Source organism: Chiloscyllium punctatum, chromosome 25 (genome assembly GCF_047496795.1).
Source record: "Chiloscyllium punctatum isolate Juve2018m chromosome 25, sChiPun1.3, whole genome shotgun sequence".
NCBI classification, from domain to species: Eukaryota; Metazoa; Chordata; class Chondrichthyes; order Orectolobiformes; family Hemiscylliidae; genus Chiloscyllium; species Chiloscyllium punctatum.
In genome coordinates, this window is record NC_092763.1 from 25,655,773 (window position 1) to 25,678,891 (window position 23,119).

Genomic DNA, 23,119 nt, shown 5'->3' on the forward strand with positions numbered 1-23,119 from the left:
TAGAGTCATAGGTAGATAGGATAGTGAAGAAGGCTTTCCATTATCAGTCAGAGTATTGAGTACAGGAGTTGGGAGGTCATGTTGCACTGTACAGGACAAAAGTTTGGAATATTGTGTGCAATTCTGGTCTCCTATTGGAAAGATGTTGTGAAATTTGAAAAGGTTCAGAAAAGATTTACAAGGATGTTGCTAGGGTTGGAGGATTTGAGTTCTCAAGAGAGGCTGAACAGGCTGGGGCTGTTTTCCCTGGAATGTAGGAGGCTGAGGGGTGACCTTATAGAGGTTTATAAAATCATGAGGGGCATGGATAGGATAAATAGACAAAGTCTTTTCCCTGGGATGGGGGAGTCCAGAACTAGAGGGCATAGATTTAGGGTGAGAGGGGAAAAATATAAAAGGGACCTAAGGGGCAATGTTTTCACGCAGAGGGTGGTACGTGTATGGAATGAGCTGCCCGAGGAAGTGGTGGAGACTAGTATAACTGCAGCATTTAAAAGGCATTTGGATGGGTATATGAATAGGGAAGGTTTGGAGGGATATGTGCTGAGTGCTGGCAGGTGGGACTAGATTGGGTTGGGATATCTGGTCGGCATGGACATGTTGGACCAAAGAGTCTATTTCCGTGCTGTACATCTCTATGACTCTAACTGCGGATGCTGTCAATCAGAAATAAAAACACACATTGCTAGAAAAGCTCAGCAGATCTGGCAGCATCTGTGCACAGAAATCCGAGTTAACATTTCAAGTTCAGTTACCCTTCCTCAGAACTGATGGTAGCTCGGAAAATGTTGGTGTTTCCGTGAAAGCTAACAGTTGGAGAGACAAAGGAGTGGATAACAATCTGGCTCGGAGAGTGGGGAAGAGGGGGTTACTGTAGTTGTTAATGGAGACTGTTAGTCATGAACAAGAGGTAGTGTGTAATGGCAGACTATGTGATAGCAAAGTCTGGCGTGTGAGGTTGTGGGGGGCGAGAACATGAGAAAGTTCAGGGCCTAAAATTATTGAACTCGACATTGAGTCCAGAGGGTTGCAGGCTCCTAAGCGAAGGTGAGGTGTTGTTCTTCCAACTTGTGCTGAGCTTTGCTGGAGCACTGTAGTAAGCCTGAGACAGAGATGTTGGTCATGGAACAGAGTGGTGTGTTAAAGCTGCAGGCAACTGGAAGTTCAGTGTCTTTTTTTGAGCAAAACTTGGATGTTCTGTGAAGCGCTTACCCAGCCTATGCTTCATTTCCCCACTGTAGAGAAGACCACATTATGAGCAATGAATGCAGTAGACTAGATTGTGCAAAGTGCAGATAAAGTGCTGCTTCACTTGGAAGATGTGTTTGGGCCCTTGGATACTGAGGAGGGAGGAGGTAAATGGGCAGGTGTTACACCTTTGTGGTTATAAGACAAGATGCCGTGTATCTGTTGGGGGCGGGGGGGGGAGGTGTTGGGAGTGAAGGAAGAGTGGAGCAGAGCATCCCAGAAGGAATGTGGAAGGTGGACAAGGGAAGGGAGGGGAATATGTGTCTGGTGGTGGCATCTGTCTCGAGGTGGCAGAAAGGGTGGCTGATGATCTTCTGGATGTAGATGCTGGTGGGATGGTAGGTAAGGACCAAGGGAAACCTATCGTGGTTGCGGGAGGGAAGAGAGGTGGTGAGGGCAGAAGTGCAGGAGTTGGGTCAGACCTGGTGGAGAGCCCTATTAACAATGGTGCTGGGGAGTCCTCAGCTGAGGAAGCAGGTGGACATTTCAGAGGACATTTCTTTCTTCATTACATTATCATGGAAGGACTGTTATTCTGCTTCATAGTATATTATGTCATTCCAAAATAGGAAAATATGTGATGCCCATAATGCCTTTGTAATTTCCTTTGTTTATGTTAATGGCATTTAATCTTTTAATTAAATGGATAATTCAGGAAATGATAGATATGTTTTATGGACATAATACAGTGACAGAATCCAGGGATAAGGAGCAAAGGTGATGAAGCACAGTTTCAAACCAGATCAGAATATTCTGAAAATGGTGGTGTCATGGTAATGTCTCTGGATTAATAATCCCAAGTCTTGGGCTAACTGCCTAGGGACACCAGTTTAAACCTTGCACAGCAGCTGGTAGAGTATAAACTCACATAAGAAAACTGTTTGTTGTGATCATGAGATCATTCACAATTTTCATAAAAAGCTCTGATTCACCAAAGTCCTTCAGGGAAGAAAATCTGCCATCCTTACCCATCTGACCTATTTGATTCCAGACTCACAGCAATGTGGTTCACTCCTAACTGCCCTCTGAAATGGTCCTACAAGCCACTCAGTTCAAATTTAATTGGCAACATCTATGACCCAAGAAAGAATTAAGAAAATAAACTAATCCCCTGAATGACCAATTGTCTGGATGATAAACAGAAAAAAAAAAAGTTCAGGAATCAGTCATTGATGAACCTGATCTGTTTCAGTAACCATGATATGGAGGTGCTGGTGTTGAACTGGTGGACAAAGTTAAAAATCACACAACACCTGTTGGATTATAACCTGGTGTTGTGTGATATTTTTAACTTAGTTTCAGTAACAGAATCTCAGCCAATGGTTTTGATTGTGTCGAGTATTTACAGTGAGCTGTTTACTTGCCAGCTCTGGAAGGAAATGGATTTCCAGAGCCCACCCTTTTAACATTTCCTTCAGTTGCAGTTTCCGTTCCAAATTTAACTCTCTCAGAAACTTCCTGCAGCTGCTGAATCCTCACAAAAGGATCTCAATTGCAGGTGATTGTGTGTCAAACATGTCCTGATCGGATCAGAAACGGCATCGTGTGAGTAACTTTAATCTGACTCAGGCATGAAACCAGCACTCTGTGAGTGGAATGTCTGTGTAGTGTTTAATCATTACCTGGTGTTAGCAAAATCCTGAAGCAGAAAGTTCAGTGAGTGTGGTTATCGGCTCGGGTGTTGGATATACAATGATGTATCCAAAAAGTCAGTCTCTGCATCTTCATTCATACCCTCTCCAGGTCACCCTGCACTTGCGACCCAGGGTCTGCCAAATGAACACCATTCAGATAACTTCCTTTCCTGTGACATTCTCCAAGGGTCAGTGTCAATTCTGTTGCATGTGAAAGTTAAATTTATAATTTGATATTAGGATATAAATTTCAGAATTTGCTGATGATCACTGAATTTGCAAATGATCCAAATTAAGTGCGGTAGGCTATCGATGGGTTAGTAGAAAGGGCTGAATATTGACAGATAGAATTTAATACAGAGGGTGAGGCAACATATATTGTCAGAAAGTATGAGGAGAGGCAATATAACCGTAATGGCAGAGTTCTAAAGAATGTGCAGGTACAGAGGAACCTGGGGATTCATGTATATGGATCTTCGAAGGTGACAGGATACATAGAACATAGAACATAGAACATAGAACATAGAAGAATACAGCGCAGTACAGGCCCTTCGGCCCTCAATGTTGCGCCGATCAAAGCCCACCTAACCTACACTAACCCACTATCCTCCATATACCTATCCAATGCCTGCTTAAATACCCATAAAGAGGGAGAGTCCACCACTGCTACTGGCAGGGCATTCCATGAACTTACGACTCGCTGAGTGAAGAACCTACCCCTAACATCAGTCCTATATCTACCCCCCCTTAATTTAAAGCTATGCCCCCTCATAATAGCTGACTCCATACGTGGAAAAAGGTTCTCACTGTCAACCCTATCTAACCCCCTAATCATCTTGTACACCTCTATCAAGTCACCCCTAAACCTTCTTTTCTCCAATGAAAACAACCCCAAGTGCCTCAGCCTTTCCTCATAGGATCTTCCTACCATACCAGGCAACATCCTGGTAAACTTCCTCTGCACCCGTTCAAGTGCCTCCACATCCTTCCTATAGTATGGCGACCAAAACTGCACACAATATTCCAGATGCGGCCGCACCAGAGTCTTATACAACTGCAGCATGACCTCAGGACTCCGGAACTCAATTCCTCTACCAATAAAAGCCAGTACGCCATATGCCTTCTTCACTGCACTATTTACCTGGGTGGCAACTTTCAGAGATCTGTGTACATGGACACCAAGATCCCTCTGCTCTTCCACACTACCAAGTATCCGACCATTAGCCCAGTACCCCATCTTTTTGTTACTCTTACCAAAGTGAATCACCTCACACTTAGCTACATTGAACTCCATTTGCCACCTTTCTGCCCAGCTCTGCAGCTTCTCTATATCCCGCTGTAACCTGCCACATCCTTCCTCACTGTCTACAACTCCTCCGACTTTCGTATCATCCGCAAACTTACTCACCCAACCTTCTAACCCTTCCTCCAGGTCATTTATAAAAATGACAAACAGCAATGGTCCCAAAACAGATCCTTGCGGAACACCGCTAGTGACGGCACTCCAAGATGAACCTTTGCCATCAACTACTACCCTCTGTCTTCTTCCAGCCAGCCAATTCCTAATCCAAACCTCCAACTCACCCTCAATGCCATATCTCTGTATTTTCTGCAGTAGCCTACCATGGGGGACCTTATCAAACGCCTTACTAAAATCCATATATACCACATCTACCGCTTTCCCCTCATCTACCTCCTTAGTCACCTTCTCAAAGAATTCAATAAGGTTTGTGAGGCACGACCTGCCCTTCACAAAACCATGCTGACTATCCTTGATCACATTATTCTTATCCAGATGTGCATAAATCCTATCCCTTACAATTCTCTCTAAGACTTTGCCCACAACAGAAGTGAGACTCACTGGCCTATAGTTACTAGGATTATCCCTACTCCCCTTCTTGAACAAGGGAACCACGTTTGCTAGCCTCCAGTCCTCTGGCACTACTCCTGTAGACAAAGAGGACACAAGAATCAAGGCCAATGGCTCTGCAATCTCCTCCCTTGCTTCCCAGAGAATCCTAGGATAAATGCCATCAGGCCCAGGGGACTTATCTATTTTCACCCTTGCCAGAATTTCCAACACCTCTTCTCTACATATCTCAAAGCCATCCATTCTACTTATTCGTGCCTCAGTATTCATATCGACAACAACGTCCTGTTCCTGAGTGAATACTGACGAAAAGTATTCATTCAGTGCCTCCCCAATCTCTTCAGCCTCCACACGCAACTTCCCATTACTATCCTTGATTGGACCTATTCCTACCCTAGTCATTCTTTTATTCCTAACATACCTATAGAAAGCCTTAGGGTTTTCCCTAATCCTACCAACTAAGGACCTTTCATGTCCCCTCCTTGCTGCTCTTAGCTCTCTCTTCAGGTCCTTCCGGGCTACCTTATAACTCTCAATCGCCCCTATTGAACCTTCACACCTCATCTTTACAAAGGCCGCCCTCTTCCATTTAACAAGGGATTCCAATTCCTTATTAAACCACGGCTCCCTCACACGACCCTTTCCTCCCTGCCTGATAGGTACGTACTTATCAAGGACACTCAATAGTTGCTCCTTGAACAAGTTCCACATATCAATTACGCTCTTGCCTTGGAATCTACTTTTCCAATCCACACATCCTAAGTCATGCCTCACCGCATCATAATTTCCCTGCCCCCAGCTATAACTCTTGCCCTGTAGTACACACTTATCCCTCTCCATCACTAGAGTAAAAATCACCGAATTGTGGTCACTGTCCCCAAAGTGCTCACCTACCTCTAGTTCTAATACCTGGCCTGGTTCGTTACCCAGAACCAAATCCAGTATGGCCTCACCTCTTGTTGGCTTATCTACATATTGTGTCAGGAAACTCTCCTGCACACATTGGACAAACACTGACCCATCTAACGAACTTGAGCTATAGCTTTCCCAATCAATATCAGGAAAGTTAAAGTCCCCCATAACAACCACCCTATTACTGTCACTCTTCTCCTGAATCATCTTCGCAATCCTTTCTTCAACGATTCTAGGACTATTAGGAGGCCTGTAAAAGACTCCTAACAGGGTGACCTCACCTCTCCTATTCCTAACCTCAACCCAAACTACCTCAGATGGCAAATCTTCGTCCATCTTCCTTTCCACCGCTGTAATACTATCTTTGACAAGCAAAGCCACACCTCCCCCCTCTTTTACCCCCACCTCTGACCCTACTAAAACATTTAAACCCTGGAACCTGCAACAGCCAATCCTGTCCCTGATCTAGCCATGTCTCCATAATAGCCACAACATCGAAGTCCCAGGTACCAACCCACGCTGCAAATTCACCTACCTTATTTCGTAAACTTCTGGCATTAAAGTATACACACTTCAAGCCACTCTTCTCTTTACAGGCACCCTCCTTTAAGATTGATGCCATATTCCTAACCTCCCTACACTCCAGGTCCTGCACCCTAAAGCTACAGTCTGGGTTCCCATGCCCCTGCAGAGTTAGTTTAAACCCCCCCAAAGAGCACTAGCAAACCTTCCCCCAAGGATACTGGTGCCCCTCAGGTTCAGGTGCAGACCATCCTGTTTATAGAGGTCCCACCTTCCCCAGAAAGAACCCCAGTTATCCAAGTACCGAAATCCCTCCCTCCTGCACCATCCCTGTAGCCACGCATTTAACTGTTCTCTCTCCCTATTCCTCGACTCTCTGTCACGTGGCACGGGTAACAAACCAGAGACAACAACTCTGTTCGTTCTAACTCTGAGCTTCCAACCTAGCTCCCTGAAAGCCTGTCTAACATCCTCAGCACTCCTCCTACCTATGTCATTGGTGCCAATATGGACCACGACTTCGGGCTGCTCCCCCTCCCCCTTAAGGACCCGGAAAACACGATCAGAGACATCACGTACCCTTGCACCTGGGAGGCAACATACCAAACGTGAGTCTCTCGTTCCCACAAAACTGCCTATCTGATACATTGAGAGTAATGAACAAAGCTGAGGGTTCCTGGACTTCATAGTTGAGAAGTTGAGCAGAAAAACCAAGGAAATTATGCTGAGACATTATAAAATTCTGGTGAGGCTACAAGAGTATTGCATTCACTCCTGGTCACAAATTTTAGGAAGAATTTATAGGTTTTCCAGAGGGTTGATGAAAACATATAACATCCAGAAGGATAAAAGCAGAACACTGTGGATGTTAGTATCCTAAAACAAGCACAGAAAATGCGGAAGAAATTTGTCAGGCCTGGCCCAATCTGTGGAAAGAGAAACAGGGTTATGTTTCGAGTCTGGAATGACTTCTTCAGAACTGAAGTTTGAGAATAGAGGTTGAAAAAGTATTTGATTGAGATAGACAACAAGTTTAGTTATCGTATGCAAAGTGAAAGTGTTCCCATTAGTTGATGTTATAAGGACTAGGTTGAGGAATTTGAACAAGAGATACAGTGGGGTGAGAGTGGGAGCATGAGAAAAGCTTTATTTAAACAGCAAGGCATGTCAACCTCAATTTCGATATCTAGAAATTGGGAGGGGTCTGGCTGGAAGGGTAGGGAGGGAGGATGTGGGTGTTGAGATGATGAATAATTTCAAATGGAAATTGGATGGGCACTTGAAGGAAACAAACTTTCAGGATAACGGTGATTCATCAGGAAGATGGTATTGATTGTATTCCTGTATAAAGATCCAAGGGAATTCATCAAATGGGCTCCTTCTGTATTGTCGTGATCTGATCCTAAATGATACTGTTCACTGTCCCTTCTGCTCAGGTTCTGTCCCCCACTCCATTACTATCATTACAGCCACTTCAAAAACACAGACTTGATTCCTCTGTCTTTTCCCTGGCCTATTGCCAAACTTCAGGCTCCCTTCCTCCCCAAAGGGAATCTTAGCAACTCCACTGCAAATGATCAAGGACCATGGATAGTCTTCCTTGAGTGAATTCCAACCATGTGAAGAAAGAATTCTGTTGTGTTCATCAATATCAAATTAATGTACAGCATCTGAATCATTCAAATCTGCATATAAGATATAATTTATCAAGTTACCATGGGTGTATTGGAAGAATATTAACACAAGGTGATTATTAGCAAGCAGCACTGTTTTAGTTATTTGACCTAAAATCATACAAGCATGTGAACTGTCTAGCTTTAACTTATTGAAATCGTTCATTTGATTTTTCAATACTTCTGGTGGACACACTTGGTCCTGTGAATGACTGGATCCGATTACTTTCAGAAGGGCATGTTTCTGATCTGTATCAAATTGGCTTATTGTAATGAAATCCAAGAGCCTGCCCAAGGATTTCAGGAGCTGATTTTATACTGTGCCCCAGCAGTGGGTATGTGGGCAAGGAGATTGTAAAATTCCCTAGTGCCCCTCACCCACCAGCAAGCTGTCTGGGATTTTGTATGGGGAAGGGTTGGTGGGGCAGAGTTTGTGACTGACAGGCATTTGGAGGTTGGCTTGAAAGGAGTGGGATTCCCAGCGGGTTACACTGCTCAAGGCAGGCACTGCATTGTCAACCACAATGAGCTGAAGGGCTGAGGAATGGCAGATGGAGTTTAATTTAGATAAATGTAAGATGTTGCATTTTGGTAATGCAAATCAGGCCAGGATGCATAGACTTAATGGTAGGGTTCAGGGGAGTAATGTGGAACAAAGCCACCTTTGGGTACAGATTCATAGTTTCTTGAAAGTGAAGTCACAGGTAAATAAGGTAGTGACAAAGGCATTTGGCAGGTTTGCTTTTAATTGATTGATTGATTTATTGTCACGTGTTCCGAGGTACAGTGAAAAGTTTTGTTTAGGAGCAGTACAAGCAGTAAGCTACTTAGACAGAGGCATGCAGATTACATTGAACAGGGTGTGCATTCAGCAAGATCAGTGTTAGCAAGGCCAGCATTATTTGAGGCTAGAGAGTTCATTCTAATAATGGCTAGGAAGAAGCTATTCCTGAACCTGTATCTTCTGCCTGACAGAAGAGGTTTTTTAGATTCCCTACAGTATGGAACCAGGCCATTCATCCCAACAAGTCCACACTGACCCTCTGAAGTGTAACCCACCCAGACGCATCCCCCTATATTTACCCCTGACTAACACACCTAACACTATGGGCAATTCATCAGACCTACACATCTTTGGACAGTGGGAGGAAACCCACACCATGGGGAGAATGTACAAATTTCACACAGACAGTCACCCGAGGTGGGAATCGAACCTGCGTCCTTGGTGCTGTGAGGCAGCAGTGCTAACCACTGAGCCACCATGCCACCCCTAATGTAGATTGTAGAAGATCATTACCAAGGTGGAAGGAGTCTTTGATGTTGACAGCCTTTCTGCGGCAGCAAGCTGTGTAAATGGAATCCATGGATGAAAGCTGGCTTCTGAAATGATCTAGGCTATGCACACCATCTTGTAGTTTCTTGTGGTCCTGAGCAGAGCAGTTGGCATACTAGGCCAATATGCACCTGGACAGTGCGCTTTCATTGGTGCATTTATGAAAGTTTGTGAGGGTTCTTGTGGACATGCCAAATTTCCTGAGCTGCCTGCGGAAGAAGTGGCATTGTTGTGCCTTCTTCACCATCGCATCGACGTAGGAACTCCAAGAGGGTTGTCGGTTATTGTCACGCTGAGGAATTTAACGCTCTCCACCCTCTCAACCTGAGTTCCATTGATACAGATGGGGGTATGTCCTCATCCTTTCTTTCTGAAGTCAATGATCAGTTGTTTAGTTTTGCTGACAGCGAGAGAGGTTGTGTCATTTAACCATGTCACCAAGCCTTCTATCTCCCTTCTGTATTTTGACTTATCATTGTTAGATATCTGTTCCACTATCCTGGTGTCATCAGCAAATTTGTAGATGGCATTCGTTTGGAATTTGGCAACACACTTGTGGGTGTACAGGGGGTACAGTAGGGGCTGAGAACACATCCTTGGGGGACTCCAGTGTTGAGTGTTATTGTGGTGTAGGTGCAGTTGTCTATCTTCACTGATTGCAGTCTGTGGGTCAGAAAGCTGAAGATCCAGTTTGAGAGGGCGGAGCCAAGGCCAATGTCATGGAGTTTTGAGATCAGTCTGAAGGGGATAATGGTGTTGAAGGCAGAGCTGTCGTTAATGAGCAAGAGTCTGATGGAGGTGTCCTTGTGGTCCAGATGTTCTAGGGATGAGTGCAGGTCCAGGGATATGGCATATGCTGTGGAACTGTTTTGTCAGCAGGCAAGTTGTAATGGATCGAGACAGGCTAGGAACAGGAGTTGATGTGGGCCATGATGAGCCTCTTGAAGCACTTTATGATTTTTGAGGTCAGGTATATAGGGATGATAGTGATCGTCTTGAAGCAAGTGGGGACTTCGGCTTGTTGGGGGGAGAGGTTAAAGATGTCAGTGAATAGCTCCGCCATTTGGTCTGCACAGGAGATATTGCCCAGCCAGGGACACCATTCAGGCCTGTTGGTTTCCTTGGGTTGACTCCCAGGATGACCGATCTGATGTCTGCAGCAGTGATTGAGGGAATGGGTGTGTCCAGGGCTGCCAGGGTGGGCATTACCATACCATTGGCATTCTGCACAAACCAAGCACAGAAAGGATTGAGAGCACCAAGGAGGGATGTGTCTTGGTCCACTATCATGCTCTGCTTCATATATAAGTCAGTGCATTGAGTTGGGATGTCATGTTGTGGCGGTACAGGAGATTAGTTGTGTCCTTTGGAATGCTGTGTTCAATTCTGGTCTCCCTGCTTTAGGAAAAATGAGTTGGAGGGTTTGAGCAATAGGCATGACACTGGGGCTATTTTTCCTGGAGCGTTGGAGGTTGAGGGGTAATCTTATAGAAATTTGGAAAATCAAGAGGGGCATAGATAGACTAAATAGTCAATGTCTTTTCTCCAGGGTAGGGGAGTCCAAAACTAGAGTGCATAGGTTTAAGGTGAGTGGGGAAAGATTTAAAAGGAACCTAAGGGCTTACCTTTTCATGCAGAGGGTGGTATGTGCATGGAATGATCTGCCAGAGGAAGTGATGGAGCCTGGTACAATTACATTTTAGGGCATCTGGATGGGTATATGAATAGGCAGGGGTTAGATGGATATGGGCCAAATGCTGTCAAATGGTTTAGGAAAAGGTTTAGATCAGTTTAGGGTATCCATTCTGCATGGATGAGTTGGACCAAAGGGTCTATTTCTGTTCTGTACATCTCTATGACTCTATGACACACGATGTTTTTGCCCAGTATTAGGTTCACCAAAGATAGTGCTTCCCAGACTTTCTTTATCATGTGCCCCGTTCAGAATTATCAACATGTCTTGTACTCACTAGAGGCAGCTTTTTTAAATACCCTGTCTAATGCCCACTCATTTGTAAAGCATTATAATTACAAGTAAACACTTCAAAAAAATATTCTGGATTAGTGGTGCTGGAAGAGCACAGCAGTTCAGGCAGCATCCAAGTAGCTTCGAAATCGACGTTTCGGGCAAAAGCCCTTCATCAGGACTAAAGGGCTTTTGCCCGAAACGTCGATTTCAAAGCTACTTGGATGCTGCCTGAACTGCTGTGCTCTTCCAGCACCACTAATCCAGAATCTGGTTTCCAGCATTTGCAGTCATTGTTCTTACTTAAAAAAAAACCTTTTTCCTTATTATTAATGGGATGAATGAGCTTGTTTGTAAGAGCACAAGTATTTGAGATTGGAAGAAATATCTCAGTGAGTCCTCTCCCCATCTCTCACATCCATTCCATGGTCCTTCCTTCCTGGCACTCCATGTCAGTGCTGAGCTTCCACACATTCCCACACACTGAGACTTACACACTGTCAATTCTCATCATCACCCCTAAGATCTGGTTGGTAATGCCAGCCACCCTGCTACACCATTTCCCTGTTAATAGTAGTGGTCATCGATGACCCTCCCTCCCCCAGTCACCCATGCCCTGCCCTCCTTTGCACTATAATGCCCCCTTCTGTGTTTCCTCCTTCCATAATTATTGTCCCCATCTGCATCCCAGCATGCTGACTCCAATAGAGTTTTCCCAAATCTGATCCATGCAGATCATCCCCAATAAGCACAACGAGCATTCATTGAGCTGAGCCCAGGATTGGCCAGCACCACCTCCCCCGCCATCCCCCCGACTGACCAATAACACCAGCCCTGTCTGATGTGTGTGCAAATCCCTTACTGATGTGCGCACAACCAGCTCCCTAACTGACTTACTGTGAGTCCCTAAAGGGCTTGCACTGGAATTGCAGGACTGACCTTGGGCCTACTACCCTGACTGCGGTGATACTGATCCCCTAACCCTGACCATCCCAAGCAGTTGACTGATCTTGTCAAGGCTCTAGACTGATAATGGATGCTGCCATTGACTTACTGTGTCAGGATCCCTGAGTGAAGGCTGTATCCCTTGACTTGGCTGAGAACTAATTCCCTTTAATTTTGTTCTTCAAGCAAATGGCAATGTCTTATTCAGTGTGTTTGCCGTGTAAGCGGTCTATTAGCAAGACACCTGCATTGCTGATGTAAAGCAGCGGCAACTGCAGGTACAGAGAAGGAGAGACCATCTGAGAAGTAAATGGAAAAGATGAGCTTTTGAACCAAAAACAGCAAAACTATTGCAGTAATGTGCAATATAATCAGTGTTCCAAGATGGTGTCCGAGCATAGTGACATATTGCATATAATATGCAAAACAACACTTTTCATTGTATTTAGGGACATGTAAACAATATTAAATAAATCTAAATATAAATCTAACATGGCCCAATTGTGAGATCGACATTGTATAAGACCCCACAGCAACATTACCTCTCTCTTGCTTGATCACTGCTAAAACTATGACAACCTGCCTGGCTCTGTGTCTATACTAAAAAACAAATCAAGACAGAAGCATTGTGAGCCTTTAAGCTCTTAGTAAGTGGTAAAGCACAGATAGGCACAGTGGGGTCGAAATGCTGTGAGCATTCAAGCAGACACAAAATGCAAGAGCACTAAGAGAGCAAGCGAGGAGTCCTCAGATGGATTCTACCTGGAACTCTATCCTTGCATTGTCATTGTATTGAATGGTGTCAGCATATTCAAAGTGAAGCATTGAAATGCAAAACTAAATTGTAATGTATTGGGGATGTATCATTGTGGCAGTATATAAGTATACATATACATATACAAGGCAGTATATTTCCAATGACAGCATCCATGAGCAGGAATTGCAGGAGGTCACTACCCATGGAGTATGCTCTGAGATATTGCTGACTGCTGTCCAAGATGGGGATCTAGAGGAACGAGTGGTGAATTGGATTAGCCAGGTACCTGCTCTGGTTTCTGTGTTGGGAATTGTTGTTGTTTCCTTTCTCTTTGGCAGGTGGGAGAATGGTAAATTAAATTAGATTCCCTACAGTATGGAAACAGGTCATTTGGCCCAACAAGTCCACACCAACCCTCTGAATGGTAACCCACCCAGATCCATTCCCCTAGCCTATATTTACCCCTGACTAATGCACCTAACACGATGAGCGATTTAGCATGACCAATTCACCTGACCTGCCGATCTTTGGATTGTGGAAGGAAACTGGAGTACCCAAAGGAAGCCATGTAGACACGGGGAGAATGTGCAAACTCCACACATAAAGTCACCCAAGGCTGGAATTGGACCCGAGTCGCTGGTGCTGTAAGGCTGCAGTGCTAACCACTGAGCCACCATGCTGCCCTATGTCAATTGTATGTCAATGAAGCAAGATTAGCTAATAGTGGGATATTAATGCATGCTAATAGATGCAAGTAGGCTTCTTGCCACCCATTATCAGATTATTTACTCTGTTCAACTCTTGCTTAGGGGACGTGAATTTTGGCTCAATGCTTTGGGAATCTCATTACTGCCAATCCCACTGAGATTCCCAACTTTCTCACCAAGCCCATGTTGTTGGGGTAGGAGGATTCTCCAGTCTACACATTTCTCTGTCTGTAGTAGAATGGGAAACTATCTGAGACAGCTGTATAGAGTGAGAGAAAGGGCAGCACGGTGACACAGTGTAGCCTCACAACACCACGATCCTGGGCTTGAGTCCAACCTTGGCGGACTGTCTGCATGGTTTTCCTTTGGGTGCTCCAGTGTCCTCCCGCAGTCCAAAGACGTGCAGGTTAGGTGCATTAGCCATACTAAATTGTTCATAGTGCCCATGGATATGCAGGCTTGATGGATTACCCATGGGAAATGCAGAGTTACACGAATAACGTATGAGGCTGGGTCTGTGTGGGATGCTCTTCAAAGGGTCAGTGTGGACTTGATGGGCTGACTGGCCTACTACCACTGTGTAGGGATTCTATGAGGATTTGAAAGAGTGACTATGAAGGAACCAGTTCCTCCAATTGCGTAATCGAAAACAAGGAGATGGGACATTGAAAGTGCGGCCTGTTCATTCAGCAGTAAAATCAGGAAGACTATTTAAATCAAAGGGCAAAGGAAACACAGTGGATACTTTAAGGTTATGTATGAAATCATTGTTTTTTTTCCTTCGCACAGAGTCTTCAAGAATATGGAGCAATGGTCGTGAAATGCAGTGAGGAGTGCACAGTCCGAACACTGTACAACACAACACCAAGTTATAGTCCAATAGGTTTAATTGGAAGCACACTAGCTTTCGGAGTGACGCTTTTTCATCAGGTGATAGTGGAGCTCAATCCTAACACTCAATAACAATCAAGATATTCAAACAGATGAAAGACTTAACAATTAATTTTTCAATGTATAATTTCAGTTACATCACACTGTAAATTTTTGCTATAAATTCTGTGTTAGGATTGAGCCCTCCACTACCGCCTGATGAAGGAGAGTCGCTCCGAAAGCTAGTGTGCTTCCAATTCAACCTGTTGGACTATAACCTGGTGTTGTGTGATTTTTAACTTTGTACACCCCAGTCCAACACCGGCATCTCCAAATCATCACTTTATAACAGATCAGCACGTTTCGAATCACTGAAATGTCCCTGGATGATAAACAGAGAAAAACTGAGTTCAAGATTCACAGTCACTGCTAGATTTATTCTGTTTCAGGAACAGACACTCAGGGTTTAAATTGTGTGCAGTGTTTACAATGAGCCTGTGAAATTACTGGAGCTGCAGATCAAGGAGGAGGGATTTTCACTTCTTGCCCTGTAATCAAACCCTCCTCCCTTTCCGCTGCACTTTCTCTTTCACTTGTAACGGCTCGTCACTGTCAAACCCCATCGGAAGACCTCTCATTTCTCCAGGCGTTCAAAGACCTTCGGATCTGGAGAGAAATAGAAACTGCAGGTAATTGAACAATATAAGTTCATCCACCTCCCGACGTAGATGGAGTACAAAGTCCCTGTGTGCTGCTTAACTCTGTTTTGGTCGCTGCTGTGACCACAATCGTGGAGGCCAGCCCACAGGAGAGTGTGGCAAACTCGTTCTGAGGTTGAAAAAAATAAGCTGGGAGCTCATCGCGCTGCACTGTCACCTTTTACTTTGGATTAAGCGTCTGGAGTGGGTGGTGACACTCTGGCTGAGAGGTGGGGCTGTCGTAGCTGAACTAATGCTGACATTTGGAGAGGAAAATATCGCCTGTGAAGCTGGAGAGGATGACCTCGTTTTCAAGCATAAAGTCGGCCTTTGCCAAGGTGCCACATAGAGGCTGCTAAATAAAATAAGAGCTAATGGTGCCGGGGCAAGGATAGAGGATTGACTGACTGGCAGAAGGCAGAGAGTGGGGACAAAGGGGTCTTTTTCACGATGGTCACTGGTGACACATGGAGATCCACAGCAGACAGTGGAGCATGTTGCTAAGTTTGCAGATGATAGAAAGATAGTTGAAGGGATGGGGTAATATTAAGGAAGGGGGCAGGCTGCAGAAGGACCGAGACAGGGTTGGTGAGTGGGCAAATAAGTGGCAGATGTGAAGCAGTATGGGACATTATGAGTTAATACACTTTGGTAGGAAGGATGGAGGCATAGCTATTTTCTAAGTGGGGAAAGACTTTGAAAATGTGAGGCACAAAGGGACTTGGGAGCCCTAATTTAGGATTCTCTTTAGGTTAACATGCAGATTCATTTAGCAGTGAGGAAGACGAATGTAATGCTAGCATTCATTTCGAGAGGGCTAGAGTACAAGAACAGAGATGTACTACTGAGGATGTATAAGGCTCTGGTCAAACTGCATTTGGAATATTGTCAGCTGTTTTGAGGCCTGCAGCAAAGGAAGAATGTGCTGGAGTTGGACGGGATCCAGAGGAGGTGTACAAGAATGATCCCAGGGATGAAGGGATGAGGAGCAGTTGAGGACTCTGGGTTTGTACTTGATGGAGTTTAGGAAGATGAGGAGGAGGATATCTCATTGAAACTTAGAGAATACTGAGAGTGCTGGATAGAGTGAACATGGAGAAGATGTTTCCTTGTGTAGAAGATATGAGGACTTAAGGCCATAGCTTCAGAATGAGCTTTAGAACTGAGATGAGGAAATTCTTCAGCCAAAGGGTGGTGAATCTGTGGAATCCACAACCACAGACAGTTGTGGAGGTGAATTTATTGAGTATATTTAAGACAGAGATAGATAGGTTCATGATTAGTTAAGGTTAAGAGGAGAAGGCAGGAGAATAGGGTTGAGAAACATGGAGTGGAGCAGACTCAATGGTCCAAATAGCCTAATTCTGCTCCACTACCTTATATCTTATGGTCTTGCATACCTCAGCCATGAACAGAGCAAAACACTGATATTCTGGAACCACTATGGGCCATAGCATCATTGTAAAAGTCAATCAGGGATGGCTCAAGGCAGTATTTTGCAGTCCCTGACTAAATAATATGCACAATTAAATAGCAACATGGAGTCTTGGAGAGAGTCTACAGTAGATTTAATGCAATGGGATTAGGGATGAAGGTTTTGTGTCAACAGACTGGAGATACTGTCATAATTCTCCTTTTAGATGACCAGGTTAAGAGATGATTTAATAGATTTCTTCAAAACTGTGAAGAATGCTAAAAGAGTAGACAGAAAAAACAGCTTCCACTGTAGAAAAATCAGGAATCAGAGCAAATAGATTTAAAATAATTGGGAACAAAAAACAAGGGGATTCGTCTTCATGTGGCAAATTGTCCTAATCTGGAATTCACTGTCTGAAAATGTAGTGGAACCAGATTCAGTATTCATTTTCAGACAGGATTTGGAAATACGCTTTAAATGAGAAAACGCACAAAGGCAGAACTATGCAAGATAAACAGGAGAGTGAATCTGACTGGATACATCTTCCAAAGAGTCATCACATGTTTGGTGGACCAAATGGCCTTCTCCTGTGTGATTTAATTGCGGATAATGTTATACTGCTGCAGAATCTTCTCTCTCAGTTTACAAAATCAGATTGTGACTGTTCATCTGGTAAGCCTGACAATGATATTTAGGAATAAAGAAAATACTGGTTTATTGCTAAGAAATAAATGTGTCACTGAGTTAATATGGAGTTAAGAGTGTTCAGCTCCAGCACCAGGGAACCAGTGATTGTTCTATTTCATTAATCTTTGCCATTCCTTATTTTATCTCTATACAGATTCTTTCGTTTAAGAGGATGTGAGCTGTCAGTGGGTTGGGTCCGTTTATGGTTTGAGGGCTCTTAGTACCAAATCTACCCCTAAATTCACTTCTGCTTCTATCTGTGTTTTGAGACAATCTTGAAAACTTTTCGTGCATTCAATAGAGTCCCCTCTCGGACATGATTGCGAACAGTGATTTCAGCCTGTGTAAATACCCTTGGCTGACATGATTTGGTTTTTGTCAAAATTGGTTTGTAACAAACAATGAAACACTCTTAGTAGATGGACTAAGTTTAACCAGCACAGTTTAACATGAGGGTAAGACTGTGTGGTCAGAAAAATGGAAGCTTAACTATGTTTTGTACCAGTCTTATCCAACTGTAGAATCAATCTAGCTTCTTGACAATACAAAAGCATGGTGCTGAAGATGCTAAATAACTGAAATGAAGGTGCAGAATGCTGGAAGAACTGAGCAGATTAGGCTGATTCTTTGCTGAGAGAGGAACAGTGTGAGAGGCTGAGGGAATTTAATGTGGAGCTGTTGGCTTCCGGCTTGCAAAGTCAGGGTGAGCTCTCTCCACCAGCCCTGAAAGGCATGTTGCCATTTTGGGTGGTTCCACCTATTTGTTGTCTGATGTTGTAACTCCACCCTCTGCCTCTAAAAGCTGTCAACGTGACGGCCAGTAGCCACTTATTAATGTGCCACTTATAGGGTCGTAATTAGCTGAAAGGTGGGTGTGCTGTCGATACCTACACACTGGGAAAAGTCTATGAGGGCAGAAGTACAATGAGTAGAGCATCACTACCTCTCTTGATTTTACACCAGCTCGATTTGCTAGCACATTCCTGGGGAATTTGTGGAGGGTGGGAAGAGTAGGGTTAGGGTGCAAAATTTCAGATCTATTTCAGATTGATAACTTAAATTACAATGATCATTCTTTTAAACATAAAATTATTAGGGGCACAGATACGGTAAATAGACAAGGTCTTTTCTCTGGGGTTGTGGAGTCCAGAACAAGAGGTGAAAATGTGTTGCTGGAAAAGCGCAGCAGGTCAGGCAGCATCCAAGGAACAGGAGACCTGCTGTGCTTTTCCAGCAAAACATTTTCAGCTCTGATCTCCAGCATCTGCAGTCCTCACTTTCTCCTCCAGAACGAGAGGGCATAGGTTTAAGGTGAGAGGGGAAAAATATAAAGGGAACTAAGGGGGCAACCCTTTTCCACAGAGGATGGTGCATGTATGGAATGTGCTGCCAGAGGAAGTGGTGGAGGTCGATATAATTACAACATTGAAAAGTCATCTGAATGGATTTATGTATAGGAAGGGTTTAGAGGGATATGGACCAAGTGCTGGCAAATGGGACTAGATTAGGTTAGGATATCTGGTCGGCATGGACAAGTTGGATCAAAGGGTCTGTTTCTGTGCTGAACATCTCTATGATGACTCTTAGACTAAATGTTGTTGCAGAATCAGTCACTTGGAGCCATGTAGCAATTTCCTAAACAGGCAAAACTTGTCAAATATTCCTGAATTCATATCTGTGACATATATGTATTGATGTTCTTTGCAGAAATCAAATGGCCCAGTCTACTCTCTCCAAGTTCTTCACTCCTCAGGAGAGCAGGAACCTACAATGTCTGTACAACACAGGGGATTTGGAAACTGTGATTCTTCAGATGAAAAGTAAGTCTGACAATTTAACCAACATGCAGCTGAACATTGCAGTGATGGGGGATGTGGGGTCAGGGAAGTCCACCTTCATTAATGCAATGAGAGGACTTCGGAGTGATGACCAAGGAGCTGCTCCAACTGGGAATGAAGAAACCAGGATTGGGCCAACTGGGTATCCTTATCAAGATCTGCCTAATGTCCAACTCTGGGATCTTCCAGGAACAAATTCCGTTGGGTTTGAACTAAATCATTATCTAAAGAAGGTGAATTTTGAAAGCTATGACTTTTTCATTATTATTTCTCAGGCTCGATTCAGAGAGAATGACGCCAAACTTGCCAAAAAGATTCGAGAACAAGGCAAAGAGTTTTACTATGTCCGGGCCAAAATAGACAATGATGCCCGGTCACTGGGGAGACAAGGTGCTGACCTTAATGAAGGCTGGGTCAGAATCCGCAGGGACTGCATCAGTAACTTCCAAAGTGTAGAGGTGACACCACCTGCTATTTTTCTGATCTCCAGTTTTGATCAAGAGGAATATGACCTTCCTGAATTAAAGAACACGCTCGCCAGGGATCTCTGCAGTATTAAATCAAACATCTTCATGCTGTCAATCCCAAAGATTATGACAGAAATTACAGAATCCAAAACTAGGATGTTAAAGAAGAGAGTCTGGATGTTGGACATTCTTGCTGGAGCAATAGGTACAGTGCCAGTGTCAGTGTCAGAATCAGTGCCAGTGCCAGTATTGCTTTTCACTGCTTGTGTTGGGTTGACAATTGCTGGGTGGATGTACCTTCGGAAACAGCTGAGAATCAGTAATACGTTTCTGCAACGTTTGGCCAGCAAAATCTATAAGCCCAGTTCCAGTCTGAAAGCTGAAATGAATCGCCAATTGACACGCAAGTTACCATCAACTGTTATCCACATCCTGTTAGGAATCACCCTCATCGCATGCATGATAACTGGGACTAGACGTAGCTTCACTCTGATCATCCAGTCTATCTTCGGAGCAGTGTCATCCTTTGCTTTTGCCTACAAGTTGCTAAATGATTCACTGAGACAGCGTTTGGAAACTGTACAACAGTTAGTGAAATGTGCACTGAGCAGAGAGTGACATCGTCCACAGCACATTACAACAATCAACATTACTGCTTAGATTGTTTGGATTGGAGTGATGTTTAACATAGAATGAGACAGATTAATCTGACCAGGTCCGAGGTCAAAATCATTTTCTGTTCTGGGATTAATTCAGAGAATCATAGAATCCCTAGAGTGCAGAAGCAGGACCATCATGACCACAATGATCCTTTGAACAGCATCCTACACAGACCCAAACCCTACGCTACAATTCTGTCTTTCCCATGGCTAATCTACCCACCCTGCACATCCCAGGATACTATAGGCAATTTAGCATGGCCAATCCATCTAACCTGCACATCTTTGGACTGTGGGAGGAAACCGGAGCACCTGGAGGAAACCCACACAGACACAGGGAGAATGTACAAACTCCACACAGTCAGTCACCCAAAGGTAGAGTCAAACCTGAGTCCTGGCACTCTGAGGGACCAGTGTGTCACCCCATATCCTGGCTTTTGTTTTTATTCCTTAATGTGAACCATTCCACTAATACTTAGAATGAATAACGAGATTGAGTCTGATATGGATAAAAAAAACCTGGGGGCTACTTGTCACAATCAAAACCGAAACACTGACTCTAGAACTGAGTCCCCCAGCTTCACAGCTCCCTTTACCTGATGAAGGAGCAGATCCAGCTCAAAATATGAATTTGATTTCTCTCTCAGTCGATGCTGCCAGACCAGCTGAGCTTTAGCATTTCCAGCAGCTTCTGCTTTTAATACAGATTTCTAGCATTTGCAATATTTTGCTTTTATCTCGTTGTGAAAAAGTTTCTCGTGGTCATTGTTCGAATTCTCTTACAATAAATCTTGATGTGCCAATATTTCAGTTTGTAAATTATACACAGGAAAAAATAATTTTGGGAATTTGAATGTTTTTTTTATATCATAGAAGCACAGAAATGGTACGGTGTGAAGGAGTCCAGTCAGGTAGCCATGTTTGCGCAGGCTCTCTTGAGTATTTTAACTTGGTGCCACAATCTACTGCCTTTTCCCCAGGTCCTTGTGAATAGTTATTTCAATAGAAATAATCTAATGTGCTGTTGAATGTCTCAATTAAATTTGCCTCCACCACATTTCTAGGCGCTACACTCCATACTTTAAACTGTGTGAACACATTTTTCTCACCTCACATCTGTTTCTTTTGCTAAGTATTTTAAAACGGCACCCTTTATTTATGATCCTGTTGCAGTAGGAAATGATTCTCCTGCAGCTTTCTAGAGTGGGCAAACCCCTCAGAATTTTGAAACTTTTATTATGTCTGCACTGAGTCTTTGCTTCTCCTAGTAAATAGTCTCAACTTTGCCAATGTGTCCTTAAAAATAAAGTGTCTCATACCTCTTCCTATAACACTGCATGCAGTTCATACTCTTTACAATTCTCCAGCTAAAATCTAAGCAGTGCCTTATATAGGTGTGGCATAACTTCCCTGATCTTACACTCTATGCCCCTATTAATGAAATCCAAAACACTATCTGTTTTAATCACTGCTCCCACTACCTATCCTTCCACATTTAATGAGTCACCCAGGTCTCTCTGCTTTTGCACTCCCTTTAGAATACAACCCTTCATTTTCTACAATCCCTCCTTGTTATTTGTACCAATGTGTTTCACCTCTTAGTTCTCTACATTGAACTTGATGTGCCAGCTATCTATTCACTCCACCATTTGTCAATGTCTTTTTAAAGTTCTCCACTGTCAGTTCTACACTTTACAGTTTACAATTCTCAAGTTTTGAGCTGTCTGAAGACTTTGAAATCGTTCCCTGCACATCAAGATCAAAGTCATTAAGATACATATCAGGAAAAGCAAGGGTTGCAATCCCGACCCCTGTGAAACTCCACTACAGACATTCTTCCAATCTGAAAATTGCGCATTCACCATTGTGTTCTGATTCCTATCCCTCAGCTAATGCTGCACCCATGTTATTACAGTCCCTTTTATTCCATGACCATAAGCCTGTTGTATGGCATTGTATTGAACACCTTTTGCAAGTCCATGCAAACCACATCAACACTCTTGCCTTCATCAACCCTCTGTGTTTTCATTTCCAAAATGCAGCAAGTTAGTTAAATATAATTTTGCCTTAATAAATGCACGCTGTTGTCTGAATAATTGTTTTTTGATGATTCCTCACCACTGAAGTTAAACTGACTGGTCTGTAATTGATTGATCAATCTTTACAACCTTTTATGAAAAAGGCTACAATGATTGGTATTCTCCTGACCTCCAGTACTATCCCCAGATTATTGCCAGTGCATCTGCAATCTCCACTGACACTTCTTTCAGTACCCTTGGATAGAAGTAATCCGATCCAGAGCCCTATCAACTGTACCAAATGCTTGTTAATGCCTCCTTACCAATTGTGAATCCTTCTAGTAACTGAGTTCCTTCCTCTGTAACCATCGCCTGGGCAACATTTACCTAATCAGCAAGGACAGATATAAAGTATTTATTTAACACATCAGCCATCCCACTTACCTTCATGTACAAATGCCTTTTCTGGTCCCTACTCAGATCTACCTGCATTTTATTGGTTCATGTATAGAATTTTTATTTTCTTTTTTGTTAGTTGCCAGTCTTTTTGCATAATCCCTCTTTGCTTTTCTTTATTGCTTTCTCTGAATCTTTTGTATTGAACCTGGCGCTCAGTTGTATTTACAACCTAACACCTGTCATTAAGCATACAGATAGTTCTCCTATTATGCTGCAGTTGCATTCCAGCAAGACCTCACTTAGTGGACCATCGCTTCATAGAAAGAACGGGACCGAGGTGAAAAGTGGGGTTCGGGGAAAATCAGCAAAAAATATCGCTCAAAAATCTCCAAACGTCTAACACAAAGTTTGGCATATCCTAAATGAAGTTTGAAGTCATATTTATTAACGAAGCAAAAAGTAAGCTTAACACAGTACATTTAAAAAATGTAAGAAATCT

At 43.5% G+C, this 23,119-nt stretch overlaps 1 protein-coding gene across 2 annotated transcripts; it reads left to right on the top strand.

The window, feature by feature from the left end:
• The first annotated feature begins 2,692 nt into the window (after positions 1-2,692).
• LOC140495765 (interferon-gamma-inducible GTPase 10-like) lies at positions 2,693-22,205 on the top strand. Of its 2 annotated transcripts, none has more exons than XM_072594856.1 (2): positions 2,693-2,793; positions 18,947-22,205. In XM_072594856.1, exon 2 carries the CDS (start codon positions 18,954-18,956, stop codon positions 20,160-20,162), a length of 1,209 nt encoding a protein of 402 aa, XP_072450957.1. In that variant the 5' UTR covers positions 2,693-2,793; positions 18,947-18,953; the 3' UTR covers positions 20,163-22,205. The 2 variants fall into 2 exon arrangements, with proteins under 2 accessions (XP_072450957.1, XP_072450955.1); XM_072594854.1 differs by lacking the exon at positions 2,693-2,793 and adding an exon at positions 15,014-15,126 and having other exon boundaries at positions 18,947-22,204.
• Positions 22,206-23,119: the final 914 nt, after the last annotated feature.